This window comes from Pipistrellus kuhlii, unplaced genomic scaffold (genome assembly GCF_014108245.1).
Source record: "Pipistrellus kuhlii isolate mPipKuh1 unplaced genomic scaffold, mPipKuh1.p scaffold_m20_p_19, whole genome shotgun sequence".
In the NCBI taxonomy this organism is placed as follows: domain Eukaryota; kingdom Metazoa; phylum Chordata; class Mammalia; order Chiroptera; family Vespertilionidae; genus Pipistrellus; species Pipistrellus kuhlii.
Window position 1 is genome coordinate 17132522 of NW_023425504.1, and position 19709 is coordinate 17152230.

Below are 19709 nucleotides of genomic sequence, written 5' to 3' on the forward strand. Positions count from 1 at the left end.
CCCAAGCCGACGCTCTATCCATTGAGCCAAACCGGTTTCGGCTCATGGGCCAAATTCTAACTCACTGTCTTTACGTGTGCCTATCAGGAAAACAGTGGAAACATACAAAATAATAGCAACAACAGAGTCTGTCCCAGGCTGTCTCCTCTGCAAATAGGCAGAAACAAACAAACAAATAAAAACAAAACAAAACAAAACAAACAGGGTCCCTGCTGCCCAAGCTCCTGCTAATATGGCATAGCTCCTAGAAAGGTGTGGCAGGGGGGCTTGGGGTTACAGAGTGTGCTTTGGGTGACCATGGAAATATATATAATAACCTGAACAAACTCTTTATAGCCTATTTTTACAAGTAGCAGACTAGAGGGGCTGACAGATTAGTTTCAGACAGTTGAGTTACACACTTATGAGCTGCTTTTCTGAAGTATGGATTTGCTACCTTGTAGGCAGGCTAGCATCCTTTTTTGAGGCGAGCCAGACGGTGGTCTTATAGTTATATTGGAAGTGTTGAATGATTTTCCTTGCAATAAATGTGTGCCTTTCACTGGTATTTTCCAAAGTGCGACTTTTGCAGCTGATGGAAATCGGCTCGCTTCTGTTCTGTAACTCTGTGTCTTGTTGATGATTTATTTGTTCAGTAGCAGAAACTATGACAAATTGTGTAAGGCGGCCTCATTTACTTTTTTAGCTGCAATAGCCCTGAAGAGTTTATATGTAAATGCAACTGTGAATGCTTTACATCTCATGAGCATGTGGGCACTTGTCTTTGAAAGTCAAGTGACATTTTTACAGAGAGACTAAACTTAACACTCACCACACGTCACAGGTTATATTATTTTGAAATGTGAAATCTGACAGGCTGTGTTTTCCTGACTGCCAAATGGGAGAGTAAGTCTCTATTTTGTGTTTTTCTTCTCTCCTTTTAGACATGCAGAGCAGCCCACACAACCAATTCACCTTCAGGCCCCTCCCACCGCCACCGCCACCTCCTCATGCCTGCACCTGTGCCAGGAAGCCTCCCCCTACAGTGGACTCTCTTCAGAGGAGGTCTATGACTACCCGCAGCCAGCCCAGCCCAGCTGCTCCAGCTCCTCCAACCAGCACACAGGATTCAGTTCATCTGCATAATAGCTGGGTCTTGAACAGCAACATCCCATTGGAGACCAGGTACTTGAACTATTACTGATCCCACTAAACTTAAGGATTAGCAGACAACGATTCCACTGAGTGCAGAAACTCATCTTACCATAGACATCCGCAAAGACAGTCATTGGAACAGAGAGATGCAGAGCCCTTCACAAGAACAGATGCACACACAGGAACACACATCTAGATCCAGGCCCACCAGCAGACACAGGCCAGAACAGATACATGTAAAAAGATGAAACCACAGATGCCTAATTATTCCACAGGCCGACACCCACAAAATCATAGGAAACAAAGCTGTTACCTAAGACTATCATTGCTTCCTCAAACTACTAAAAGACAATCATCCCTTGTTTAAAAGAAACTGTAATATTACAGAAAAAATGCAAACACAATTGGAGGAACAGCAATCCTGGGCATTTTATTTATTATAGGACTCTTTGAAATATTAAGTCGCCTTCCAACATTTTAAGAAGGGACTTGCTTCATGAATTGGAAGTCCTTGTGTAATTTTAAAAACTTGATTCTGCCTTTAGGATGAAGTTTGGTTTTTTGAGCAAAAAAGTTTGCCTCTATTTTTCTGTCACTTCATGTATTTAGTTTCCAGAGTCACTCCTCAAATCTTTGTCATGTGATTAAAATTCTACTCCTCCACAGCTCTAGGTCCCTAAATCATAATACATTTTTAGCTCAAGCTGCGATTAACTGAGATACTGTTCATCATTTCCAGTCACTATCTTAAATAGAAAATTACAACTTTCTATTAATATGAAAAACATTACCTAATAAAACACAGTATTCTATTATCTTACAAATTCAAGGTCTCCCCCTTGTCTTCTCTATGCCTTATTTAGATCTACCACCAAAACTTTTTATAAATGCATTTGTATGTAAACAGTGGGTGTAATATATCACTTCATAAGCAATGTCTGGTGTAAATTCTGATCAATTTCTATCCCACTATCTGGTAATAGAAATAGAAAGGGGAGGACTAATAAACCCACATTATAAGGCTGGTTATTTTTTTCCCTAAGCAGCATATTATGTTAAATGCCAGGTATGGCAACAGAATGTGTCACCATCAACAAACCAAAAGCACTTTGGCCCAAATCCAGGAAACTATATCATCCGTCACTTACTAGATTACATAATTTTATAAAGTGATGTTTCTGCTATCTTCCAAGAGAAAATATAGCAGTCAGCACATATGGTGAAGATAACACAATTAGAACTGTGCTACTGATAGTGTTTGTATAGTGTTCTTTTTTTATTTTTTAATTGAAGACAGGGAGGTGATTAAAGTGAGCAAAACAGCGATTAATGTACAGTATATCTTTAAGGAGTTTTCACTAACATTGGTGATTACTCTTTCTTCTTTTAATTCCTTTGCAGGGCCTAGTAACAGATAGCTAAGGAAACACTGGGGCAATCTGGCTAACTAGAAATCCTGACAAGCAAACACACTCCTTTCCTCTAAGAAGCCAAATAACAGGAAATCTGGAAGGAGGATGGGGAATGGGCTCTGGCAAATGAAGAGATAAAGCTATTCTTATTTGAAATGTACATCTAGGCATGTTTGTACAAACTACACCCACGGACCTTCTGTATCTATGCAAGGAATGTATTAATTGCTCTCAGTTTTATAAGACACAGAGAAGAACATAAGTTTTCATGTGAGACTGAGCACAGAGTACCTTTTTAGTATATTTGAGAACATATTCTGTATCACAAAGATGAATTTTTAGAAAACCTATCAGTCTGATCAGCTGGGATTTTCCAAATATATCCTTTAAAATATTTTCATGTATATTCAATCAAAGGTAACTGTGGGTGACCTGACCTACTCGTGAGGTGTGTAACATAACTTATCTGAGCCTCAGCTTCCTCATCTGTAAAAAATGAATGAAATATGCTTGTCTCAACAGGTGGTTAGGAATATCAAGCTGGTATATCAGAAAGTGCTTCATACATTGTAAAGCACTATACAATTCAAAGGAAATATTGTTACCCAAACTAAGTGGTCACCTGTCTCTCTTTAAATACTATCTCTATAATAGGGAACTGACTCATTCCTAAGGCATTCCATGTCATCTCAAACAGCTACTGCAACGTTCTTATTGAACCAAAATCTCCCACTTCTTAATTCTGCCAGTTTCTCCCAGATCTGGCTCCAGGGTCTCACAGGTTAAATAAAATCCCTCTTACACCTAAAATCCCTTCAGTATTCCTGATTCTTCTCTTCTTTGAGCTAAATGTGTACCCAGTTCCTTCAGCTGTTCCTCAAATTAACTGGTTTCAAATCATCCATCCTGATCTCTCTCCACACCAGTCCCACACTCTAGTTTGTCCAAATTGCTATTGAAGTGTCATGACCAAGGCTGAATGTAGGCGTGGGTTATTAGGAGGCTCTTTGGTTGCAAGGAGCAGAGGTCACTCAGGTTGCCTGGAGTATTTGCAAGTGTCTTCTTCTGTTCCTTGGAATCCAGGAAATTTTGATAAATTCTCACTAGCAGGTAAGCCCTAGAGGTCTCGCACTAATATGACTCAGCAATTCTAAAAATATTTGCCCCCTCTCTGTCTCTTTCTTTGTCCAATAGTGTCATCAGCTTATTATATTTTTTATCTACCACATAGTTTCTACCTTGTTCTAACAGCATCTGGTTTCCATTACCACCACGTGACTTCACTGTATCCCCTGGCATCTCTTACTCCATCACTTCAGCTGCATAACCCATTGCTAATTATCTGATTATCTTATAGGAAAAGAAAATTATTTTTCTTTTACTATTATAGTTCTTGGCTGAGCCCACGCTGTAATAAAAGCCTCTCTGGGCAAAAACAAACAAAAGTTTAATAATATGTATACCTCCTGTATACACAGGAAACACCAAGGAAAACTGAGTAACCTGCTGAAATGGCCCAAGTGGGTTTGGCCAAGCCATCACCTTAAATACAATCTTTAGATAATGACCAAAAAAAAAGATGTTATGGGAGATTATCAGGAATGGCACAGTGAAAGAGAATAAGGTTGTTATTCCTTCTCAGTTGTTGCGAGTCTCCAGAGAGTCCTAGCCACACTGTCTCAGTTGGTCAGAGTGTTGTCCCATAAACCAGAAGGTGGTAAGCTTGATTCCCAGTCAAGGCCCATACCCAGTTGGGGCATATACAAGTCAACTAATTGATGTTTCTCTCATTAATGTTTCTCTTTCCCTCTATTTCCTCCTTTCTCTCAAAAAATATTTTAAAAATAGTCTCTAGGGATTAACTCCTCCTCCTCCTCCTGGTACAGAGAGGTCAACACCATTACAAATAGAAATTTCCCATATACATGTAAACAACTCTTGCAAAAGTTAATTTTTACTTGGACTTCAAAGCTTCTTCTGTGTCTACAGTTAATTAAAAATAATCAGTCCCAAATAAGAAATATGTCAGAGGAAAATATGGGTGGCAAATTCTGCTCCCCTTCAGTTCAAAAACCTAAGAGAGGGAAATCTATGAGCCCAGTTCACCTCTTTTGTGCTAGGCTGCATTTAAATTTCTTGGCAAGTCCTGTCAGTTATTCCCTCAGACAGCTGAGGCTAGGAGGAGACAAAGGTTCTGTGATTAATAAAAGCACCAGCATGGTCATCTTTGGCCACCCCTTGAGCAAGGACCGGGAGTAGATCTGAAGTGCCTTAGATGGAACTCTTCCCAGACAATCACCTTGATTGACTCATTTAGGAATAGCCAGCAATCAGTTGTGTCCCTTCTTCTATTTCCATTAATGCTGTTCACTTCAATATCAGCTTTTTCTGATAGCCACATCCACTACTGATACAAATTGAGAATACTTTTAACTAAACTCTTAAGACTTTTTAACAAGTTTTGAGGCTAAGCAACACTTTATTTAATCCATAATTATATAGTTGAAGCTATTTTAAGTTGTGTGTTTGGAATGAAGGGGTAGGGCAGGTGGAAATATATTTAGAGGCTTGATTTTACCTAATTTGATTTCAATTCATTAACCTGTAGAGATGTAGCTTAACTCTAATTCTGCCATACAAAGTATTTGCATAGTATTGCTATCATAATTGTGCCATCTATACGTTTGTTAGGTATGATTTCTTTGTTTTTATGTAGGTTGTTAATAACAATGGTACATAAGACAAGATAAAAATCAGAGCTCTGTGGCATGCCACTGTAACCTTCCTGCAGGTTGACATTTTTCCATCAGGTACCATTCCTTTACTAAACACACAACCCATGTTTCTCCAACTTGTTCACAGGCATATTATGAGAGAACTTGTCAAATGTCTTGCTGATATCCAGATATAGCATACATATGTTTTCATTGATCTGCCAATCCAATAACCATGTCAAAAGTAGAAATGAAATGAGATTTTTCCTACATGACTTATTCTTAGAGAATATATGCTGCCTTCTCATGGTTACTATTTTTTCTAAGTGCTTATAAATCATCCTTTTAAATAACCTATTCTAGAATTTTACACTCATTCAACATAATGTTTCTTGGTCTAGTCTAAGGGACTTCTTATCCCTTTAGAAAACCAAAGTCAATATTTACTGTCTCCTTTCTTCTGACACATTTCACTATACTACAGTCTTGAAACTTTAGCTACTATGAGTAGGGAATCCAATCAACCAGACCTCTGACCACTCTGTGATATAATTTTAATTCGTTTAGAACAGTTAAATGCCTTCTTATGAGCATGTTACCTCTCTTGGGTTTCCATTTACAGTTATTGATAATTATTTTTACCCTTGTAAGTCAATGATTATTCTTTTTACAAAGGAAATGAGTCATTGAGAAAGCCTCCTTAATCTTGGTCATCCAATAATTTTGTATGAGTTGCACATCTGTCCTAGCCTTGTTCTAAACATCTATATATTAAATATATAAAAGTCTAATATGCTACCTGTCCAACTGTTTGACGATTCAACTGGTAGCTATGATGCTTACTGACCACCAGGGGGCAAATACTCAACACACAAGCATGGAAACATAGAACAGGCTAATGAATCTCCGGCGGAGGGCGGGGGGGGGGGGGGGGGGGCAAGAAGAGATTAACCAAAGATTTTATATGCATACCAGAGGCCTGGTGTACGGATTTGTGCACCAGTTGGGTCCCTCAGTCTGGCCTGCACCCTCTCACAATCTGGGACCCCTCAGGGGATGTCAGATGCTAGTTTCAGCCCAATCCCCACAGGCCAGGCTGAGGGACCCACCAGTGCACAAATCCATTCACTGGGCCTCTACTACTTTTAAAAACAAAACAAACTCTTAAGTCACTTTTAGCAGATTTTTCAAGCTTCAGGCTCATTTGGGGTATGACTTCTTAGTTTTATTTTCATAACATCCTCTTATATGTATGTATTTATTTATTTTTAAATATTTTATTGATTTTTTACATAGAGGAAGGGAGAAGGATAGAGAGTGAGAAACATCAATGAGAGAGAAACATGGATCAGCTGCCTGCTGCACACCCCTTACTGGGGATGTGCCCGCAACCAAGGTACATGCCCTTGACCAGAATCAAACCTGGGACCCTTGAGTCTGTAGGCCGATGCTCTATCCTCTGAGCCAAACCAGCTAGGGCTATATGTATTTATTTTTATAAATCTTTATTATTGAAAGTATTACATATGTCTCCTTTCCCCCCCATTGCTCTCTCCCCTCTTCTGACCCGCCGAGCCTTCACCACCCACTGCCTGTGTCTATGGGTTATGAATATATGCATATGAGTTCATTGATTGGTTTCCTTGATTTTCATCTCTTTATTTTGGTACATGTTCTGTTTTTAAATTTTATTTCCAATTATAGTTTTCATCCAATATTATTTTGTATCAATTTCAGGTGAACAGCATAGTCGTTAGATAATCATATACTTTACAAAAATGTTCTCCCATTATTTCCAGTGTCTGCTTGGCACTATACATAGTAATCACAATATGATTGATTATATTTCCTATGCTGCACTTTACATTCCCATGACTATTTTGTAACTACCAATCTGTACTTTTCAATCCCTTCACCTTTTTCACCCAACCTCCTCCCTTTAGGCAACCATCAGTCTGTTCTCTGTATCTATGAGTGTGTTTCTATTTTGTTTGTTCATTGTATTATTCTTTAGATTCCATATGTAAGTGAAATCTATTTATTTGTCTTTCTCTGACTGACTTATTTCACTTAATATAATACCCTATAAGACTATCCATGCTGTCAAAATGGTAAGGTTTCATTTTTTATGGCCAACTAATATTCCATAGTATATATGTTCGTACATGTTCTTTAGAAAACTAAACTGAATGATAAACTCCCAGTACAGACACACAGTTTTATAGGCAAAAATCTTCCCAACTTTAAGTTCATCTCTTTTTTAGAGTGTCTCAGGACATGGGATTATACCTTTTAGAAAATTTCTTTCCTAAAGTCTAAGTTTTTTGCTTTATAATATACTTAGGGACTTTAAGCTAAAGTGGTTGTTTTACCTAAAGATTTCTATCACCTTCAACTTACCAGTTTCCCTTTTTTGAGTCAGTGAGAGAAATATGTCTCCTTATCATTTTCTCTGCCTTCTGGGAGATAGAGTCATTAACAAGGGAGGTTTGGGACTTATATATTTGCCTTTAGTTAAATGATAAATCTAGCAGATATCTTTGGAATTGAAATAATTCATGTTTACTACACTATTCTTAGGACACTTTTGTGATAAGTATTAGAAATGAGCATCCATTTCTTCCATCTTGCCAAAAAGCTTATTGTAGACTTCCTGATACACCATCTATTAGATATTTGACCTTTGTCATATTACTTGATATCACTATGCCTCAGTTTTCTCATCTTTAATGTAAGGGTGCTAGTAACACCTACCCATGAGGTTGTTGTGATGAGTAAATAAATTAATGGTTGTAGTGTACTTAGATTAGGTACATAATAAGCACTTGATAGATGATATAATAATAATACCAAAAATAATATACAAGAAACTTCTCACTTTTTGTCCCTTTCTATATCTACCATCATCTAATTAAAGATGTTTTTACTTTTATGTTCATGATTTCCCCCATGAAAAACATACAACACCATTTTACTTCCTCTCTTAGTATCCTTTTAAATGGAATATACTCTTTCACCAATACATTAGTCTATTTCAGCTATTATAACCAAAATCCCCTTCACTGGATAGTTTAAACAAGAACACTTAACTTCTCACAGTTCTGGAAGCTAAGTCCAAGATTAAGACACTGGCAAATTCAGTATCTGATGAGAACCCGCTTCATAATTCATATCTTCTCCCTGTGTCCTCATATGGCTGAATGGATGGAGTAGCTCTTAGGAATCTCCTTTATAAGGGCTCTAATCCCAATAATGAAGGCTCCACCCTCATGACCTAATCACCTCCAAAAGCTCCGCTCCAAATACCATCACACTGGGGTTTAGTTTTCAACATATGAATGGGGGAGAGGTATAAATATTCAATTCATAACAACCAACAAATTCCAATTATTAGAACCATTCCATCTCTTAAGTTTTGATGGCACATATCTGTGAGGCTTTGTAAGATTGCTCTGGATAAACCTCCAGAACAGCTTTTGGATTGTTACCTGCCTTCTGTCATTCATAGAAACAATGCAATGACTCTCTAGTACATTCAGGGCTATGGCTGCCCTGAACCCTTCTTTACTCAGAATCAGCCTTTCTGGCTCCTCCTTTAAGACTTCTCTCAGCATTCCTAATGTCTGGATTATAAATTTTATGGTTGGGTGAGGGGAATGTCTTTCACAACCTGGAAAGAAGGGAATATTTTCAGAGATGAAGATGGAGAACCTGAATGATATGTTAAGCATATATGCTTAAAGAGCCTTAGACTAAGCTACTTATATGGTTGTGAACTTGAACACATTATTTAACTTCCATGGCCTTTGTTTCTCCATCTGTTGTGAAGAAAATGACAGACCCTACCTTGTGGTGTTGTTTTGAGAACTGAATAAGATAATAGATATAAAATGTCTGCTCTGAGCTAGGCACATAGAAAATGTGCAATAAATATTTTTCTTTTCAATACAAAAGCCTGGAACTGCCCTGCTGTCAAGGATAGAAATTTAGTCACTAGTTCAGAGAGTGCATTACTTTAATCTGCTCTAATAGTATCCAATATTCACACAGACCTCCCAGTCTGTGAATTATTGAGCATGCCCTGCACAAGGAGGCATTCAGTGAGCATTTACTGATTATTCATCATGTACTGTTGTTACGGTGAGAGGAATGAGTCCTTGTACTCAGGAAACTTGAGGTCTAGTACTAGTAATAATAAGAGCTAAATATATATCATACCAAACACTGTTCTAAGTATTTATTTTCATTTATTTATTTTTTAATCTTTATTGTTGGGAGTATTACAAATATCCTTCTATTTTTCCCCATTGCTCCCACCCGGTTCCCACCCACCCCCGCCCTTCACCACCCTACTGTCCGTGCCCATAGGTAAGATCTTTGATTAATCTCTTCTAAGTAATTATTAATCTACTGCTTTAATCCTTACAATAACTCCATGTAGTAGGTAATATTGGTGTTAACACCTTCATTGACAGATGAGGAAATTGAAATCCAGAAAGGTTAAAGAACATTGAAAAATCCTACAAATATGAAGTAGTAGATCCAGGTCAGGCTTGAACCCAGGCTGTGGGTCCAGGACTTCGCTTTCAACTACTTGCTGTATTAGGGAAAGCCAAGCAAAATAAATAACAATACATGAGAAGTGCTGCTTTAAATTTAAGTTATTCCATGGTAGGGAGACTTGGAGGTAGTCAACCTAACTCAGATAAGAACAGTGGTGGCAGAGGAAGTGTTGAGGTAGTTGAAAGAAGGAAAATAGAAATTTCCCTGTGAAAATGGCCTAAAAGGTATTTTGATCTAAAATCGTGTGAAAAATGTAAGAAAGGACATCCTGGGAAGAGCATATTGCACTCAAAATCATGCACAACCATCAGTTATTTATTTCAGTAATATCAGGCATTTTTCTTCCTGTCCTTCCTCTCCCTTTTATCCATTTTTTATTTCAACCCTTTTACTACGTAGGTTGGCTATTCTGTGAGCAAATGTTTCATCTAATACTAATAAGGAAAATCATTCTGGAAACAAAAGCCAGTAATCTTTAAAATATGAGCCAGAAATCTAAATTTCATTCGAAATTCCTACTGTTAAATTGCCATGGTCTCTTTCCTTATCAAGGGATCCAACTTTGGATATACTAGAGTTCATAGATTCTCTTATTCTGTGATTCTTTCCCAGAAAAATTATTCCTCCCTGAGGAATATGCCTCGATCCCAAAGCTATTCTGTTTGTGCCTTCTTCATAAAAGTTGTTAAGAGTGGTTAAAAGTTTGAATTGTAGAAACCAGTAGATGCGGGTTTGAGATTCACTTCTGCTCCTTATTAGTTTGACCAGTATGTGCCTGGGGAAATTATTGAAAGTTTCTGAACCTCAATTTTCTTATCTTAAAAATGGGTTAATAGCCCTGGCCACTGTGGCTCAGTTGGTTGAATATTGTCCTATATACCAAAGGGTCATGAGTTTGATTCTCAGTCAGGGCACATATCCAGGTTGCAGGCAACCACTCAATGTTTCTCTTTTATTTTATTTTTCTTCTTCTTCTCCTTCTTCTTCTTCTTCTTCTTCTTCTTCTTCTTCTTCTTCTTCTTCTTCTTCTTCTTCTTCTTCTTCCTCCTCTTCCTCCTCCTCCTCCTCCTCCTCCTCCTCCTCCTCCTCCTTCTTCTTTCTTCTCTCTTCTTCTCTCCCTCCCTCCCTTCCTCCCTCCCTCCCTCCCTACCTCTCTCCCTCCTTCTCTCCCTCCCTTCCTCCTTCCCTTCCTCCCTCCCTCCCCAGCATTTTAAATGGGTTAATACCACTCATTTCAGAAAGTAGTTACAAGAATTTATTTTTTACCTCACACATGATTTGCACTTTAATTTAATTCCCTCCCCTTTTTGGTTCTCTGTGTCACATTTCTTCCATATCCATCCCCTTGGCATTGCTGTTTGCTCCATTCTATAATAGCTTCTCAGAATCTTAACTTACTGTTTTCCTTTCTGTATCAGTCTCTCCATTCTATCTTTGCACTTTGTTCATAGATTGCTCTGCCTGTAACACCAGGTAAAATGGAGTATTATTACTTTTTACCAGGATGCTAAGCATAGCCACTCCCTGTAGAGCACTGGGACAGTTCTCTTAGCTCCTCCACCTCTTCATACAGATTGACTTTGAAGTGGAATTACACCCATTTTTTGTTTTCCTTCATTATTCTCTTTGTTGTTCCCCAATTCAAACTCCTAATTCAAATTACTTGATGTCCTTACTCATTTTGAATTTTTGGCTAAGTGTGGGCTCTAGACCCTAAGTAACTTTGCTTAATGTTCTGTCAATGATGGTGGACATTAACCATGATCTAATCACACACAAAAAAAGAATCTTTCTTAGAAGATTTTGCTGTACTATTCAATGCTAGCAAGAACTTGGGGTTGCTATTAACATAGCCACTTCAACTCACAGAGACAAATCAGAATTGTGTGAAAAGGTTATGCCTGATCAGAAGATGGGTAGCAACTCTCTTCATGGATTTATAGCATATTCTGACAGATGGCAATGGCTTGGTATGAGGCTAATTGCCCTTGTTAACTTTAGGACAATTAAGTGGAGTCAATAGGGTTATTTTTATTAAAGAAGAGCCAAGGCCATTGTTGGATGAGATGTTGGTAAGAAATGAAAGAGAAATGAAATTTATATGACTAATGCTTATTACCAGAATTCTAGAGCTAGTGTCTATCTTGGGAAAATAAGAATCATTGGGAAGTGGTGATGGCTGTGATTTAAATATCTATGACTAATATTCTTCAAATATTACCCATAAAAGTAAGTTCCCTAGTGGTGGTTATAGTTCTTTGTTATATAGTACTACTAAAATCTAACATTTATAAGTAGTCTCCATCCTCAGGATATTTGCATTGTAAAAATAGATTTAGAGACATAATGTTTTCCTTTAATAATGACTAGAGACAAAAAAGTTCAGAATATGCATTTTCAGTGCTTAGATTCAACAATATCTCATGCTTTAATCCTTTAATAGCACTGGGGTTAGCAAAATCTATCTTCAGCCACAGATTTAAAGATTCTTTTTAAGACAGGAAAAGATTTGTAGAACTAATCTATGACCTATAAATCCTGTTTACTCCCGATGAACAGGAATCAACCAAGCTTTTCAGCCTACACAAAAAGATGGATGTGGTATATGTTAAATTTACATGAAGGAGAGTTCTGTAGTTTTAAAAATACATTTTACATATCGAAAGTAAAAATCTATAATAATAAAAGCATAGTATGCCAATTAGACAGGATGTCCTTCCGGATGTCCTTCTGGATGACCTTCCGGACAAAGCCAGGGCTGCTCCAGTCCTGAGTGCCAGAGGGAAGTCCAGGTCCCAGGTGCCAGAGAGAAGCCAGTCCCAGCAGCTGGGATAAGGAAGGCCTACTCTTGCAAGAATTTCATGCATCAGGTCTGTAGTATATATATAATAGTCTATTGTGCTTAGGCCATGAAGGACAGTATTTTGGAGATTATTATGATACAGTCCCTAGTCACTTTGGTTGTGCTATGATTTTTTAAAAATGCACTTGAATTGGCTACTGTCAGTTTTATTTCAAAATGAAAACCACAGGCAAACAAAGTGTTTCATTTGATAAGTATGGGAGATTTCACCATAGGTGAGATAAATTCTGATTTTAATCTGAAAAAGATTTATTTAGCAATTCAAATGTAAATTTAGACAAATGTTTCACAGAATTTTTGAAAATGAGATGATTGATAAAATGAGTATAGCAAACAAAAATTAAATTTTAGGGGAATCTCTATAGGAACCTTTCTGCCTTTCCTTGTCATATATTCTTCCCTCTCCTAGGTTGAATATTTAAAACAGAAATATGTGGTTTTGATCAAGAGAGAAACTAATTCTTAACTTAATTGAATACAAAGTTACTTATTTAGTTGCTCATAATAAATATTTTCATTGCAATGTCATGTTAATTAATAGACATGTATCTTTTATATTTTACTAAAAATATGGCATATATTTGAAGTAGCAAACAAGTATTTCCTGTCAATTATTCTCCTTATTTTCTACAGAGGTGTGTGTGTGTGTGTGTGTGTGTGTGTGTGTGTGTAAGATATTCTATTAAACATCTCCCTTTGGGAAAATCCAGCTGGTTCTTTATTAATTTCACAACACAAAAATGTTTGTAACTTTTTAAGCAAGAGATATGATCAGGTTATGTTTTGAGGTCTTTGAAATATCTCTGCAAGAATCATGAAAGTACAGAACTGAGTATTCCATTTAAGAAATAGGAACACTCAAAAAGAATTGTTCCCCTTGGCGAACAGATAAGCAAATCAATAGTAACATCTGCTCCTTCGTTCTGTTAATTTTTTTTTTTTTTGGGTGTGGTAGCTAAGGTTATAAGAATGTGAGTAATATTTTAAATGAAAAATGGTTCATTATAAATGCTATGATGAATTATTGCATAGATGAGTTTTTCCATTTTGACAAATCTGTATTGAGTGCCTACTATGCACTAGCCACTGTTCTAGTTGCTGAGAGTTTAGTGCTAGTAGACTATAAAGCAAACCATGGGAACACATCTTAGGAGTCCATGAAGGAGAAAAAGCTAGCATAGTGATTGAGGAATAATCACAGAGGAGAACAAGAGAGGAAAAAATTTCAAGGAGATATTAGTCATGATTTTCAAGTGTCTCAGAAGGGTCAAATAGAGTGTGGATGAGAAGAGACCACTGATTCTGTCTCCTACAGACTTCTTGAATTATAAGCAACCAATTTCAGTACAGTGATGAGACAGAATCTAGTCTGCAGTGGGTTTGAAGAATTGTTAAGATGTGAGAAAATGGAAACAGAAGGTTTCTGAGACTACTCTTTTGAAATGTAATAGTAGATTGAGAGGAAGCTCAATATGATCAATCTTTAATATAAATTGGAAGAGGGGGAAAAAGAGGGGGAAGTACATTAAGTGAGAAGATACACAGTAGTCACAAGGATGGCAATATGGTTGACAGAAATAAACCGACACCCAGTTATAGATTGTTTCCTTAATGTAAAGAATAAGGAAATTGGAACCAGGAGGTCATGCTTCAATTCCCTGTCAGGGCACATGCCCAGGTTGCAGACTCGATCGCCAGTGTGGGGCATGCAGGAGGCAGCTGGTCAATGATTATCTTTCATCATTGACGTTTCTCTCTCTTTCTCCATTCCTCTCTGAAATCAATAAAAATATATTTTAAAACAATAAGGAAATTTGCCCTGGCCAGTTTGGCTCAGTTTGTTGGAATGTTGTTCTTGTGCACTTTAAGGTCACCAGTTTAATTGCTGGTCTGGGTGCATACTCAGGTTGCAGGTTTGATTCTGATTAGGGTGCAAATGGGAGGCAACCAATCAATGTTTCTCTCTCACATTGATGCTTCTCTTTCTCTCCCTGTCCCCTTTCTCTCTCTCTAAAAATCTATAAAAACACATTTTAAAAAGGAAGAAGGAAAACAGCATGATCCCACACAGTGGTACAGGCTTCCTAGGTTGCAAAGTCTCACAAAGGCATAGAGCTGGTGATGACATTACCTTCCAGGAATAATAAATCTCTTAGGTGCCAGAAGTTTGCCTTTGCAAATCTTATCCCAGAGGGAAGTATTTTTAAAGTTGAATCTTTTATAAGTCATATTCCTAAAAGCAAGCAGGTATCATTGGCCAGCCCAAGATTAAATTTAGACTTCCTATCTTCATCTGTCATACACAAAACACTAGGCACCTCCCTTTTACTAATGAAGATATTTAATAGTGATATGTACACACAGGGCTTTAATTGACAATATACACTATAAATGTTACCTTATGACTATTTCCAATTTAACTATCAAAATATTGAGTATAACATAAAACCACAGACATCATTGATTCTTTTGTGTCACTATATTGGCCTCTTAAGTAAATTGATTTTCTTCTTGATAAAATTATTCACAATCTGCTATTTCTCCCACCTTTCAACTAAAATAATTGTTTTGTTTTATCTATGACAGTCTAATCTTTCAAATTTTGTGATTTACTATCCTGAATAGTATCATTAACTTAAATTTATAGCAACATGGTTGGTTGCTTTTTAGTAGATACACTTGTAGCTAAATACTTTTTCTCATGTATCATATTCAAAAGACTTCGATTTTAGATAATATATTGTATATATGTGCATGTAAATGTGCATATGTAGATATATGTTCATATGTAAGCATGTGTGCATAATTTTCAGTTGTCCAAATTTCTTTATTTCATTATCTTATTTTAAACTTAAAAAAAAACCCTGAGAAGTAGGCATAATAAAAATATACCCATTATAAAGAAACTGGGTCTTTGGAAATTTTAATAATGTGTCCACACAACACTTAGAACAAAAGTTAGAGCTGAAATGCATGTCTTTATGCAACCAACCCAAAGAATTATTTCACAATTAGTAAGAGACAGACAATATGAGAGATAATATGTTTGCATTGTAACAACTTGTCTCTGAAATATAAAGAACCACAAGTCATCCCTTTCTGTCTTTTGGTGAATATTTATAGTTCAGTTAAATTTCCCTGCCTAGAGACATAATCTAGATTTTATTCTATTTATATTAAAATCTTGATGAACCTAAATGCCCAGAAAACTGGGGGATCTGGTAAATTGGATTTGGTGGTTAGCTTAAGGTTAAATAGAACTTTTTAAAAATTGCCATTCTTGTTGAAAATCATTCTTAAATATGAATCTACTTTCCATTTTAATCCAAATGATGATAATTTAATATTTTATAATTGAAAATCTTACCTAATATCAGGGTTGTCATTTTGAACATGATTATTGTACAGCAAACTAGGTATAAAGGATATTGTAGAGTGGACAAAATGTCTAGTGGTCCCAGGATATCCTTTGCAAATTTTAGATGGCCTCTTTTAAGTAGGTAACAAAGCACTGAATTTAGAGTTAGAAATCCAGTTCAAGTCCAATTCTGCCACTTAATAGCTGTGTGACCTTGAAAATGTCTCTTTCTTCCTCTCAACCTCATTTTTCTCCACAGTCAGATGAAGGAATAGAGGTAAATGATATTGGAGGTCCTTTCTGGTTTTACTATGGCTGTTATTTTCTGGTTAGACTTCTTGTCATTTACCCCTCCACTGAAAGTATCCTGCTCAATGTGGTTGAAGTGGCCCAATTGGTTGGAGCATTGTCCTGTGCACTGAAAGCTTGTTGGTTCGATTCCCTGTCAGAGCACATACCCGGTTTTGTCCTATAATAAGGGTTTAAAAAATGTACCTTGCTCAATTGAGCTTTCCAGTTAGATTGTAATTAATTGTAAGATAACTAATTCTAGGTGAGGTCCCCAAACAAGTCAGATGAATTTAAATTGAGCAGTTGTGATTCTTTCAGAATTTCAAATAATCAATAGGAAATGAGGAAGATATTACATACCTGTTTTTGTCAGGGGTTACTGATAATGGCAGGCAAGTATAGGAAATAGGCAATCTGAGGCCAGTACAAGACTAATCTACCTTGCTTTTGGTCATATAGTGAAGCTACAGTAGTTTTGGTATTATCTTTCATATCGTCTGTATCTTATTAATTATAAAATAAATGTAACTTCATTCTGTTTCTCATTTAAGGATAAAAATACAATATAAAATGTGTTTAAGTTCCAAACAGCGATTTCTATACTGTACCCTGTGAATCCAAAAGGTTTTTTTTCTGAGTATTGACAATGATGCAGAAAGAAAATAAGTTCAGGTTTAATATTATTTTTGCCAAATATAAATGTAATTTTAAGAGGTCAAAGAAGTGTATGAAATCACTATATACTCTTGAGGTTGACCTTTCCTTTTTTATCTTTCTGTGCTGTCCCTGAATAATTGAAGTTAACCAATGATTGGTGTGTTTTTTTGTTGTTGTTTTATTGTTTTGTTTTTGTTTTTGTTTTTTGAGCTCTGAAATACACATAGCAGGGGACCTGAGAGAGAACATTTCTGTGGAAGGAAGTCCTGGTTTTCACAAATTCTCCTGTGCTTAAGAGAGATTATAAAATAGTTATTGAGCTTTAGAGCACAGCACAAAGCTAACTTGACTGTTTCTTAGGTGGCCTAACATGAGGGGAGTTAATGTTTCATTTTCTGAGATCATTATATATTCTGCATGTTCTAATCAGTACTTCAGGTTTTAGATTTATGTTTCATGACATGCTCATGAGGCGGACAATTTAAAAAGTAATTTTAAAATTTGAAAATAGAAAATGTTTTCTATTCTTCATTGCCTATGAAGATTTCCTTGTTTGGTCATAAAGGGAAAATGTTTGAGGTAACTATGAGTGAGTTGTGTATGTTCTTTGGACCTAGGATTTAGGGTATTTGTTTGGATAATAGACCAATGTCTAGTGGAAAAGGCCTCAAGGAAGGAACAGCTGTGAGCTTGGGGAGGAAGATAAGAACTTAAGTGCCTGGCAAGATAATATTTTTATAGAAATCTTTAAAGTTGGACCTGGAGAGTATTATGCTAAGTGAAATAAGACAGCTAAAGACAAGTACCATATGATTTCATTAATATGTGGAATCTATTGAACAAAATTAACAAATGAAGTAGAGACAATTCAAGAAAACAAAGAATGGACTGAAAGGTATCAGAGGGGAAGGAATTGGGGGCTGGATAAGAAGGATGAAGAGATTTAACAAAGAAAAAAATAGGAATACTCAGGAACACAGACAATAGTATAATGCTTATCCAGAGGGAAAAGAGGGTGGGGGGGATAGAAGAATGTGAAGGGGGGATACATGATAATAAAAGGAGACTTGACTTGGTGTGGTCAACACACATACAACACAGTGTACAGATTATGTGTTGTAGAATTTGATACCTGAAACTTGTATAATTTTATTAACTAACTAGCGGCCTGGTGCACAAAATTCGTGCACGGGGGCGAGAGGAGATGTTCCTCAGCCCAGCTTGCACCTTCTCCAATCTGGGGTCCTTTGAGGGATGTCCAACTGCCAGTTTAGGCCCAATCCTAACGGTGGGATAGTGGGTGTGGCTGGTGGATGTAGCAGACTGATGGTTAATTTACATATTACTCTTTTATTAGGTAGGATGTCAACCCAATAAATTTAAATAAACTGTATAAAAATAAAATTTTAAAAAATAAAGAGGAAGATTCTCTACCATAGGGATATTAACTACTTTAAAGCTGCATGTTCTGGATATAGAAGATGGTGGTTGGCAGGATGGGCAGTAATGGGGAAAGTGTGAGAAAGTAAAGGAGTGAAAGGGGAGTGTGTGGACGTGTGCAATGTGTGTGTGTGTGTGTGTGTGTGTGTGTGTGTGTGTGAATAGTTACATCCTAGAGGACATTCAAGGGATAGCAGAGCAGGCTCTCTTAAATGGGGAGCCCCCACTACAGCTAAAAGCACTCCCAGGAAGATGGCACTGACATAGAAACCAAGCCATCTTCAAGGGAAGAAATGATATATCTAGGAACTCAGCCTTACCATGACACAGACTAACTTCAGATACAAAGTAGGACCATATGCCACCCTAGAAAAAGACTTGCTTCCACAGCTACACACCTACGGACACTGTGAGGCTGGAGTACATTCTCCTCCCACTGACCCACCACAGCAGTACAGGGCCCATGCATCCCAGGCTCTGCCACGACTCTCAGCATGTGTGGGGCTCCTGCCAACACATTGAGGCTGGACATTTTGCACCTAAGATCGCCTGTGATTCTTGGGGTTCATGATGCTCCTGACAAGCCTACTGCCATGGCTCAAGCCCCATACAACTTGGCTCCTAGAACTTTCTGTGATAGCAAAAATGGGGAGAAAAAGAAACAAACTCTTCTTTTCTTTACTTTCCCAAAACAAAGTAAAGAAAAGGAGGAATTGCCCAAAATGGAACTAAATGAAATGGAGGCATGCAGTATGTGAGAAAAAGAATTGAGAGTAAGGGTCATAAATTTCCTACACCTGATGGATGAGAAAATCAACAACTTATATAAGAACCAAGTAAAAATTAAAAATGATACAGCTACAATAAAAACATGATGGAAGGTTTCAACAGTAGATTAGGAGAAGCAGAGGACCAAATTAGTGAGTTAGAAGACAGAGCAGATAAATGAGCCCAATCTGAACAGCAATTATAGAAAAAGATTAGAGAACCTATTTGAAGAAATAATAACAGGAAACTTACCCTGAAGAAAAAAGTCACATAACTACAGAAAGTCCCAAATAAGATGAACCCAAAAATACCCACCCCAAGACATGTCATAATTGTAATGGCAAATGTTCACTACAATGAGAGAATCTTAAAGGCTAAAAGAAAGAGAGACAGAGAGTTACCTACAAAGGATCCCCCATCAGATTATCAAATGATTTCTCAATAGAAACACATCACTCTAGAAGGAAATGGAAGAGCACATACAAAGTGATGCAAAGCAAGGCACTGAA

The 19709-nt window shown here is 37.0% G+C and overlaps 1 protein-coding gene across 1 annotated transcript in view; it reads left to right on the forward strand.

The window, feature by feature from the left end:
* TENM1 (teneurin transmembrane protein 1) overlaps positions 1 to 19709 on the forward strand; it is a 938436-nt gene that overhangs the window by 541731 nt on the left and 376996 nt on the right. The window contains exon 7 of the mRNA XM_036443384.2: positions 924 to 1164. Within this exon, the coding sequence (XP_036299277.1) occupies positions 924 to 1164 (241 nt within the window). The remainder of the gene's footprint in view (positions 1 to 923; positions 1165 to 19709) is intronic.